Source organism: Sinohyriopsis cumingii, chromosome 16, assembly GCF_028554795.1.
Source record: "Sinohyriopsis cumingii isolate HCF-2022 chromosome 16, ASM2855479v2, whole genome shotgun sequence".
In the NCBI taxonomy this organism is placed as follows: domain Eukaryota; kingdom Metazoa; phylum Mollusca; class Bivalvia; order Unionida; family Unionidae; genus Sinohyriopsis; species Sinohyriopsis cumingii.
The window spans coordinates 12,547,963-12,560,118 of NC_142976.1; the positions used below are offsets into that span (position 1 = coordinate 12,547,963).

Below are 12,156 nucleotides of genomic sequence, written 5' to 3' on the forward strand. Positions count from 1 at the left end.
AATAAGAAACTTAAAGAAATAACATATAGTACTAAATTATAATCTTTATAATCCTACTAATTACATGTTGCCAAAGCATCCATAATGCAATGATACTGACACAATCCTGTAAGGCAAAGATTACTGCACATATTTCCAAATTGTTATATGAATGGCTGCTTATTCCACCAACCAAAATCCCTGAAGAACTACACCTTCTGACTCCAGGTCAGAACCCGATCCCAAATCTGACTGGTTTGGTTCTGTGGGTTTAATGCAATTTTTCAGCACATAATTGGCTAAACATGGTGGCCAATGTATTAGGTACAAGAAAAATCTGGGAAGATCCCAGCAAGAACCACTAACCCATGTGAGCTTTCTCACAAATCCATGATAGGCAAGCCAATAGTTAAACTTGATGAAATTCATCCCCACATATACAAAGTCATGAGAAGGGATGAGATCTGACTTTTCTTGGTTGGGGATAAGACAGAGACATGTCACAATTGACCAACAGAGGGGCAGGTCCTTCAAAATGGACTTTCTAAGAACACTCCATCAACCAGTGGTTGAAATACCGAAAGATGCATCTCCCTCTCATGAGGTACAAACATTTAAATGTTCTTGCTGTAGAGCAGCAACACCTTCAATGTCTCAAAGGTGGCATCTCTGCAAAGATGAAGAAATTCTGTAGCAGGTGCCATTGATATTTAGAGTGCATGACATGACAGCTTTACCACAGCCTCCAGCAAACACAAACATGCCACTGGAGACAATGGTTCCTCCTTCAAGAGGCCATAAACTACAAAACTGTGTGGTTTTAAATGGGAGTCAAGCACAGGCCACAAGTAATATTCCCTACTTGTGATGCATAAATTCCTGTTCCTTTTTGTAACAATAGGTATAATATTTCCCATGTTTCGATGACAATTATTCTTCTTAAAAGACAACAATCACCCTGTCGGTTTTTTAATTTTTGCCAAATTTGGTAATTTTACATGGAAAAGTATAATGTTAATGCCTCCCTAGAGTAACATAAATGCATGGAATGGAAATAATATGACATACTTTCAATGGAACATTTCATATCCAGATACGAATGTACTTAAATACATCAAAAATTATTATAAGCAGGATAATCTAATATACTTGTTATTCAGTACTCTGATTTTTCCATACATCTTGGACCACAATAGAGTCCCCCCCCCCCCCGGACCTTACACTTGACACTATTAAAATATGCTGAAAAGAAAATACAAGCCCCATAATGACGTGTATGCAAATTTTAAGTCAGAATCTGTTATTTCATGTACACTGCTATTGTGTAAAATGTGCCATTTGCCCATCTGAAGCAATCATCATGACTTGACAGGTAATGATAATGGGGCTAGGGGTTGGCACACATCACTTTCAAGACAACTTTTCCAACCACCATTTTTTACTCTTATCTGACAAGGACCTAAAGTAGTAATAAAAAACAGGTCCTTACACTTATGCACCAGTGTTTTAAAAAAAATTGCTACCCAGGTCTTATGCTCAAGGTTAAATCTTTGCAATAAAAACAAGGACTTTTCATTTCACAGAATGCAAAATTAAAGTCTCCTTCACTGTAGCTGGTACTTTTATATGTTTAAGTTGGAATTCTTCTATTCCAATTTAAATCCAGCAAGTGAACTAGCAAAGATGTTTAAAAAACTGCACAAATTTTGTCCAGTGCATGTTCAAACAAAAGAAATTCTCCTACATCTACACTCATATGGAGATTTAAGTTACTTCATTCCCAAGATGAAATCTGAAGCAAATCTCATTGGCTAAATGGTTTTAACTTTATCTCAAACCTTTGGTATGACCTTGATATTAACTCTGAGGCATAACTTTGCATTTGATGTGGTAATTATACTGAGCTATGAAGTCCTTTAGTGAAAGGCCCATGTCAATAAAACCATTCATTCTGGAGGAATAGCAGCAGCAACACTGCCCACCCCAATGCCATAGATGTGTTTTGGGGAATTCATGTCTTTCCACACTTGGATACATTGAATTGTTTGCAAATGAAATTGAAATCTTTTAGGGGCCATTTCAATTTTTAGGTAGCCAAGCCCTAATAATCTGGTGACACTATCATGATATTGTGTGCACAAAAAATACTTTTATCTTATCTGTCTCTCTCTCCCTATATATATATATATATATATATATATATATATATATATATATACACACACACACACACAATGAGACCCCACTAGAAAGCGCCCCATGATAACGTAAATTTGGATATAATGCGATTGTGGTGTAGCTCCCGAAATTTCATATATTCATTCGTACATGAAAAAAAAATTCTTCCAAGTACGTGAAATAGTGTATAAAATTTTTTATTATCATTTTGGGGAAGAGATCATGTATGAATTCAAACATAATACCATCATGGCATGGTTCCCGACATTTTAAATATATGTACGTGTATTTTTCTTGTACCCCAAACTTTTTTTTTTAAAGTATGAGAAATAGTGTGTAAAATGTTTATTATCCTTTGGAGGAAGAGTTTAGTTAAGAATTCGAAATATGATTGTGGCGTGGCTTCTGAAATGTAACAATTTCACCAGGTTCTTTAAGTGTTATACCAAAATAAACATTGTCACAATGTTTCTTATTCTTATCCATGAGTAAAGCCAGCAAGTCGTCTTTATTATTTGTCTTTGAATAATTCTGCATACAATCGTTTCTCAAACAATAGCCGACATGTGTTTCTTCTTTAACTGCATATACAAACAAGTAGCAGACAATGCGGTGGTTGATAAAAGATTGTCACAATTTAATAAACATCAAAAACCAAATGCCGCCAACATGTTTGCTGGGCTTGGCGGTGTTATTAGATGCAATCAGCTGACCAGTAAATAATGTCCACTTTATTAGCTGGAAATTGAAAAGGTATGAAATTGTACAAGCATTCAGCTTAAAAATCTTTATAAAAGTATTTTTCACATGTTTCTTTCAATATTCACAAAATCAGAAGTAAAAGTTATATGCATGCTGAAAGCATGTGTTGTTTGTCAATTATTATTGCTGTGGTCATTCAAATGAATAGGTGTACAAGTGTTAATTATTGGGAATTTACAATGGATAAAGGTACATGGAAATGCATATGAGAAAATCTAAGGAGCATGAAATTTGTACAGACACCATTCATAGACCCTGGAACGTAATGAACCATATGTGTGCTTCATCTTTCTTTACCTAATTTTGCTGTTAATTTTTCCCACTGAATTCAGACACATTATGATCTGTAACAACATTACTGAATAGTTTAAATATGTATGCAAATTTTACAATAGAATTACATGTATTATTTATTAACTGCATGCCATGACGGTACAGTATCAGATAGTAAGTAAACAGTGTTATTACTGTTCATGCTATATATTAGATAATGAATTCAGAAACAATGATCTGTGACATAAATTAGACATGAATATAAATTAGACATGAATAAACTAACTTTTACTGACTTGGGACTTACTGAAAAGTAAATGTGCTTCATCATTCATTACTATGTGTTATGTTTATCCATTCAGACCTATATGACCTGTGACAAAATTCTTGAATATTTTAAATCTGTGTGGATTTTTTCAATGAAATTACTTGTATTGTGGATTCAATGTATGTGTTGAGATTCACGGGTGAGTACACAGTGTTGATACTCTATTCATGCTATACATAAGACATGTATATAAACAGTAGACATGTATATATACCAATCCATGGTTCTATAAATAAAGTGAAATATTATATATGCCTTATCTGTTTTCACTACAGGTGTATTTCCCATTTAATATACATTAATTTAAGATGGTAACTGTGCCAATGAAGCATGTATTTTACTGCCCGCATTTATTACCTACTCACAAAAAACCCCGCAAATTTGTTGGGGTACATGAATCATTTTCTTCAGCTAACTGACCTGGTTGCTTACAATATGGTTCGGTCTATAACAAGATTGGGTTCTATGGCTCCCAACTACCATGTTATAGCGGGGTCACACTGTATATAAAATTTCGGGACCCACGCCACGACCATGTTATATCCAAATTTGTGTTATAATAGAGCATGCTAAGGCGGGGTCACACTGTATATAACATAAAACAAAACAAATATCTTCCAAGATATATTTAGTCTTTGTCTGAACAATATTTATGACAAGAGAAGATCTTAACATTTGATTCAAAACTAGACAATATCTCAGGCTTCTGAAGAAAGCTGCAAACTTGTTGAAAATTCTACAATATTAAAAAGAAATTTTAACATTAAATAATTGTCTACTGACTTCAAGGAGATAGGTTATACACAAAAATAAATACATATATGATCAATTCTAGTATATGTAATTATTTTAGTACATAGGATTGCTTGATAATATCTTGATACAGTAATGTGAAGAGAACATAATATCTTAGAGTTGTATATTTTTGACATTCTAACAGAGTGTTTAGCTGTTCTATTTAGTTTTTAACATTTATATGTGATGATTTTTGAAACAATAAAATAGACTACAATAAAAAGGCACCCATTGAGTTTTTAATTAGACATGACTGCATAACAACCCTGCCAAACCAGTCTTTTTCAAAAAATTTAATTTCATGCATATGTTCAGGTATAATATACTCTTAATACATGTATATAATTATTCTGAGCAATATTTACTCTCTTGGGACTGCTCTGGTGGCCTAGTGGTTAGAGCGTCCGCATTGGATGCAGAAGGTCGTGGGTTTGATCTGCGTCGAGTCATACCAAAGACTTACAAAAATGATACTAACAGCTGCCTTGCTTGTCACTCTGCATTAAGAAGTTAGTGTTAGGACTGGTTGGCCTGGTGTCAGGATAATGTGACTGGGTGGGACATCATGCTACATGTCTGCGACATGATGCCCCAGTGTTAGGCATCACTATAAACTGCCACATTACAGACATCATAGCAAAATGACTGTAAAATTGTTAGAGCTATGTTAAAAAATCCAAATTACATCACACACACTCACTTAGGATTTCATAAACAATGCACCATAATTTGGGAACAACAATAACTAGCATGGTAAAAGCAGCTGGTAAATAAGAGACAGTTTGGTTTAAACAGTATTTAATTACAGAAGTAATTGTGGAAAGTACATAAAACTTAACAAGAGATATAGACCACTGAGCAAAAAGCATGAACTAATTTCAAGAGATTGTTTGGTCAGCTGAGTTGTTCATGATCATACAATGTTTAATGTACAGTAGTCAGCCCACACCACAAAACCCCCAATATTCTAGCCTGATTATGGCTTTCACAGTAATGTGTTGTGTAAACTAAAACACTAAATGCCACTAAACACTTGTGTGTTCATTAGTACTTTAAACAGGGCTGGAAAATTGTGTCTCCTCATGAACAATGCCATAAAAACTGAGTGAATTGCTCATCCAGTCAGTGTAAGGTAAACAATAGTCAGAATGTCCAAGCTATTCTCAGTGACATCTTTCTCAGCTACATTTAACTTCCCTCACCATCAGTACTGGTGAAACACTGTCAGTCCCTTTTACGTGTACTGTAGAAAGCATGGACATCATTTTCAAATTGCTGCATTATGATTCTTAAGTTTGCCAGACAGTGACCAGTTAACAATTAAAGCTTGTAACACTTAACATATAGACTCACAATACTGTTTTTTATTCTCAGACAGGTAACAATTACATTCTTTTCAAAAACCATTTGTCATTTATCAATGAATGTTCAGTTGTTCATGCAGTGAACCAAATACTGCAAAATAGTTTCTCTTTGACTATACAAAATATATTACCATCAGAAACCAAACAATATGAATTTTGCCTCATATTACAGATCAGGCACCTGCAACCTTTTCAAACTGATGTGCCAGGTCCACTTAATTGTGGAGTGCTACTTGCCAAGTCATATTTCTCATTTTAACAGAATTAGATTTTATACCACAAATGAATAATTTCTGGACAAACAAGATTATATTTTAAAAAACTAAGACACAAAAGAAGATCCAGGATGTAGGACAAAATTTCATTTCCAGAATAATCAGACATGGTCTGTTACTAAAATTATTTTTTAATAAACATGGTAAATATAATGTTCTTGACTCAGACCATGATAATAATCATAATATTTAACATACACTCACAGAGAAATATAAACTAGGTATTAGTTGTTTAGAGAATTTTAAAAAAAAATCAATGATTCTTGTCAGGTAGGCAATGAACTTGATTTCAGGCAAGGTCAACTACAAAATACAATTTTACATAACCCATAGCATATAATGAATTTTTAAAAAAATCATAACTATCAATGGAAATTAAATATTCAGAACAGTAATTTCCATGATGACTTCTAAAATAATTACCGTTTAATGCAACTTGATAGACTAGCAAGAACCAAAAAGCTCCCTTAACTTAGCTGCTGCTAAGTGGATAAAGATACATCCATGCCTATTTTCTGGTTAAAGTCTACCACACCAATCACCAATAAAACTGAGGTATATTAAGCTGAGATTTCTCATGATCAATGGACCATCAGGAGGATCTTCTCTTACTCCACAACTTACTAATGAGACTGGAAAGTACAAGATTACTTTAAACCAATGTGGTCTAAATTGATCACTGTTTCAGTAAGAAGTATGCTCCAAGCTCTCTGATTTATATAAGCTAGAGACCATGCCAACATCTGAGTTTCTGAGAGTACTCTGTGTAATTACACAATCAATATAAAACAAATCTGGGGCCCCAAGTGGCCGAGTGGTCTAAAGCGCTCTCCGTTACGGATCACTGCCATCTCACCTCTGTCTGCGTAGGTTCGAGTCTCGGATTCGGCCAATGTGGGTATGTGAGAAAGCTTGCCAGTTGCTTCTTGAGGGTCGGTGGTTCTTTCCAGGCATTTCCCGGGTTCTTCCTCCACCATTAATACTGGCCGCCATGTATAGCCTATCATGTGCTGAAAAATGGCGTTAAACCCTACAACAACAACAACAATAAAACAAATCTAGTTGAAACTTACAACACAGACAACCAGCTGTTCTATAGTGCCCTCTGACACATCTGTGCCCATCTTTTGGTAGAAGTCCACCACACTGGCCACCATAGAGGAACCCACCAAATACAGAAAGGAGAACACTGAATATATCACCATGTCCTGTAAGGAGAAAAAAAAATACCAAAATAAACAAGTTACCCCTTATTGTTGAGACAGCCTGTTATTTAGCTATAACAAAATATTCATAAATGGAAATTAAAACATTTTATCACTGAACTTACTCTAACAATGTAACACTGGCTTACTCTAGGGTTGGATGGGCCTAAGTACTGATAGAAGTACCGATATGCACATGAATGTTAAAGTGATTGCTATGCTGGCTCAACAAAAACATATATTAAAGTACCAATGGAAATTTAAGGAAAACAAAATTATGCATTAGATAGATGTCTGATATCAATTCTTCCTAGTCCTCAGAGCTCTCAGTACAGAGCATCCATGCATTCTGGACATATAAGCAAGGTCCGGACCCTCAATTTCTGAGGCCATATGTCCCATCAGCGCATATCATTCTTAGGCCATATATCCCATCAATGCATATCATTCTGAGGCCATATGTCCCATCAATGCATAGCATTCTTAGGCTATATATCCCATCAATGCATATCATTCTGAGGCCATATGTCCCATCCATGCATATTGTTCTGAGGTCATATGTCCCATTAATGCATATCATTCTGAGGCCATATGTCCCATCAATGCATATCATTCTGAAGCCATGTTCCATCAATGCATATCATTCTTAGGCTATATATCCTATCAATGCATATCATTCTGAGGTCATATGTCTCATCAATGCATATTTTGAGGTCATATGTCCCATTAATGCATATCATTCTGAGGCCATATGTCCCATCAATGCATATCATTCTGAAGCCATGTTCCATCAATGCATATCATTCTTAGGCTATATATCCCATCAATGCATATCATTCTGAGGCCATATGTCTCATCAATGCATATCCTTCTGAGCCAGAGTCCTATATATCAAAAACCCTTGCTGATGAGCATTTGGTATAAATTCTCTCAAGATTAACTAGTTAACTACTGTGTACACATCTAACACGCTTGTGTCTTCTTTAGAGGCTTGGTAGTTCATGACTGTTGTCTATGCTAGTTTGAAACTCTGCAGTCAATAGCAGTGTAATTGAGGATAAATGAACTTATTAATTAATCACATCATTTAAACTCTTCATTCCTCGTCCTGGGATATATGGGGCCAGAACTTAGGTCATCAAACTTAAAACTGACTTTTACCAATCAAATAGATATAAAAAAGTAAAATTGTATTCACATATATGCAAACACATAGTAACAACCACACTGACAATACATATTTTTAATAAATACACAAGGTTTCTGTATTTAAAATCCATTGGATGGCAGCATATAGTCATAAGGCAGTTTTGTTGCTCTCATTAGTCAGTTGAGGGGAGAGGTTTGAAGGTAATGCAATTGTCATTTGTGTTCATCTTTGCATTCATCAGAATCTTTTGTTCTTCAACATGCATCCTTTTGATTTACCAAGAACTTCAAATGAATTGGGTTGTTCCACTTCATGACTATGTAAATTAGTCTAATGGGGTCCCCCATGGCCTTCTCCAGATGACTTAAGCCTAGCTATTGTGAGCTAATTAAGTAATCTGTGATTTGGTGGTTGCTGATACATGACCACCTTGCCTTTTACTTGTCTCTATGAAAATTAACTGTAAAACTGCCCCAAGGATAGTTTTACATGAGCTGTAAGCAAGGCTTTTACCATATGTACATACTATGTTACGGGCATATACTGAGGTGGTAATTTTTGCCTGTTTGTGTTTACCCAAAGATTACCAAAAATAATGTTTTACAAAACATGGCTGTGTCTGAGGTGGGGTGGGGGAGGTGTGTGCGAATAAAAAAATCAAATTTCTAGCATGACACATCATGTTCTGATTGATAAGTATGGAAAAAACACAACCTATTTTGCATAGCCTGCCACTTTTTCCAGATTAATTACAAAATGAACAAGCACATGCCACCAGTAAGAGAGTAACACTGTTAAAATCAAGATTTTTGCCTACCCGTCACGAGACACACAAAACCTCTTGACGTGCCACCTTGTGGCATGCATGCCATAGGTTGAAGAGCCCCGGTATAAACAGATAACTTTGTTTCATATTGAGGACTGGTTTTAAAAAAATTGTATTTTTTTATACCAAGAGTATAATAACAGCAATTTCTACTACTGCTACTATTTAGAAAGGCAACTTATCTACAAAACAAGAACAAAATTAAATGACTAATTTTGGTTTATAATATAAATTACTTAGTCTGCTATAAAGGCATACATATAAAAAAATTGCAGCAAAGATTATGAGTGATGAGGGTTGAGGTATGAAACAGTAAGCTTAAAAATGCCCCCCCCCCTTCTCCAATTTCTCAATTAAAACTTCCCAATTCTAGAGATGTGGGCTCAAAAACTGTGAATTGTCCCTGTGATGTATCAATTACAGGAAAAAGCAGAACTAAAAAGTTTTTGTAAAACTTAACAAACAATTTAATTATTAAAGTTATAAATGAAAATGTGAGAGGAACTTAAAGTATTATGAAGTGAATCCAATCCAATCCTTATATATGTCTACGAAAGAACTAAATGAATATAAAGTACCTTATAAATTTCAAAAACTGAAATGTACCAGTCCTCTAACAACTGTGACATTGTCAAGATGGCACTGTCCAGAATTCGTTTTAATAATTTACAACAGTTCTCTAATAATATTACAATTCAAATAATGAGCACTTTCTATTTCCACTGAACAGTCCAAATAAATGCTTTTTCAAATAATATCTAAGTACAACATAAAACACATCTGTAGACTTACAACATGAACACAAGAAATGTGAACGACTCCAAAACTGGAATGAAACTGGTTGCTCAGTTATCTTGTTATATAAACTTTCTATTGCAACTGTATTTTGCAATAGTCCCCATGTGACAGAATACACATTTTGTATCAAACTGGCCTATTCATGTGACCTAGCCCAACCAATGGGAAGTTACAGAATTATTCTGGAAATGTCAATACACCATCATCCACTGAGAAAATAAGCCATGAGCACCATCTCAGTCTTACTATTGAGATTATTATTAATAACTGTACAACACATAGTATGACTGTACAACACATAGTATGACTGTACAACACATAGTATGCATCTATTTATTTATCCTATGCGACACCAATGTCTTAAGATACTCAGGTCACATAAGCAAAATATAACTAATGATATTCTGTAACAATTACAAACATTAATACAAATTATAAAAATTAGATAAAACCAGGAGTTACAAAATAATATAGATATACATAACAGCCATCTGAGTGTGGTCCTTTTTAACCCCCGACACACATATAAAAACACACATTTCAGTTTAAAAAAACAAACAAAATTCTATTGATATCTGAACAGCTCTGTCTCTCTCTCTTGTATACATTCTTTTTTTTCTCTCAGTTTGTTCAAATGATATCACACATGTATGTCTTTCTTCTCCGCCTTCACTTCTTCCTCCTGGACACTCATTTTCTGCAGGCTGAGGTTGGTTCTATGACTCTTGCTCTTAAAATCATATAGAGAGCTCTGAACTTGTGAATGGATTAGAGTTTGTTCATAATCTTTGGTTTCTGTCCATTGCCCATCAACCTCTGATGCTTTAAAATTAGCATATATAAGGCATCTGTTAACAATCAAATACTCTGCAACCAATTAGACCCCAACCCCTTTATCATCAAAATTCACCTCCACCCTTGTCAGTTGTTCCAGGCTCAATCATGGTAAAAAATCTCTTGTTTACAATGGAAATCATTTACACCTTTGATCTGAGTCACCTAGGATCACACAATACAGTCCTTTATTTCACTTTTCAAAGAATGCCACACATCCATGTTCACCAGCTTCATTGTTTTTAACAGCCAATCCTTCACTCATACAGTACTTCATTAATGCAATCAAGCAATACAAAGCATAAAAGTAACAAGAAAGTATTATGGCAAAGGACCATATTCAATAAGGGTCATTTTCTGTCCCCGTTTTTATGGTGGAAAAAAAATTCTTGTAAATATCACAACTCTGTGTCTAATTGTATTATTTGATGATAATCACCCTATTCTGCATTAAATATGCATATAAATTTCTTTTTAATACCTAAACAAGACCTTTGAACATGGACTGGTATGGGAAATTTAAGAGAAAATGCTACATTTGAGCAACTTGAAACTAGAAATAAGATCTAAACGCAGGCTTGCTCAAAGTATTTACACTGACTGAATAATTTTTTTGAAAATTCTGGGTTCTCATATTAACTTATGTGAGCACGTTTGCAATAATCACTAAAAACACAATTCTTGAATTTTGCTGTCTCTGTGTCATTGTCGTTGTTTTCCTGTTGCACGGTAGCTGCCTATGTCTCACTATGCGTGAGCAATTAGACCTATATTTCTAGAGTGCACTATATTATTTCCTTCATTATTATAGTTAAAAAATTCTGGGAATAATAACTATTCAGATATTTTAAAAACATTGTTATCCATTCATTTCTCTCTTTTTTCATTCTTTCTAAATAGCCTTGAGAACAATTTTTTGAAGAGGTGCTGAAGGGGCATTTGGAACTATATGTAAACAAAGACTACATGGAGTAAACATTAAATGGAATTGTATTTTTACATTGCCAATTTTTGGCAAAAACATGCTGTAAATAATAGGATAAGCACAAATATATTATTTGTTTTATGCATAAATAACAAGGGTTTTCTTCATTTCAATCATGATACTGTTTGCCACATTAAATTCACTCACTATTACAGTGTAATTCCATACATGTAAACTTTAAATGAATCTGTAAATTTCCAGATGGAAATAAAAGTTAAAACCAGTGTATTTTTTCATTAAATTTTGTCAACTGGGTCTTTCTTCATATAGTAACAATATTAACTCTTTAAAACTAAAGCATTAACTGGGCAAACAAAAAAGGATTGTCTGCAGTTATATAAATCTGCTTGGAAGAAATGTGTCATCTGCATGATATACAAATTAAACAAGGCAAGCTTCAGTAG

The 12,156-nt window shown here is 34.3% G+C and overlaps 1 protein-coding gene across 1 annotated transcript in view; it reads right to left on the reverse strand.

Annotated features, from left to right (window-relative positions):
• The window catches only part of LOC149779956 (uncharacterized), a 45,800-nt gene that overhangs the window by 9,393 nt on the left and 24,251 nt on the right, over positions 1-12,156 (reverse strand). The window contains exon 4 of the mRNA XM_089936664.1: positions 7,028-7,162. Coding sequence (XP_089792790.1) covers positions 7,028-7,162 — 135 coding nt within the window. The remainder of the gene's footprint in view (positions 1-7,027; positions 7,163-12,156) is intronic.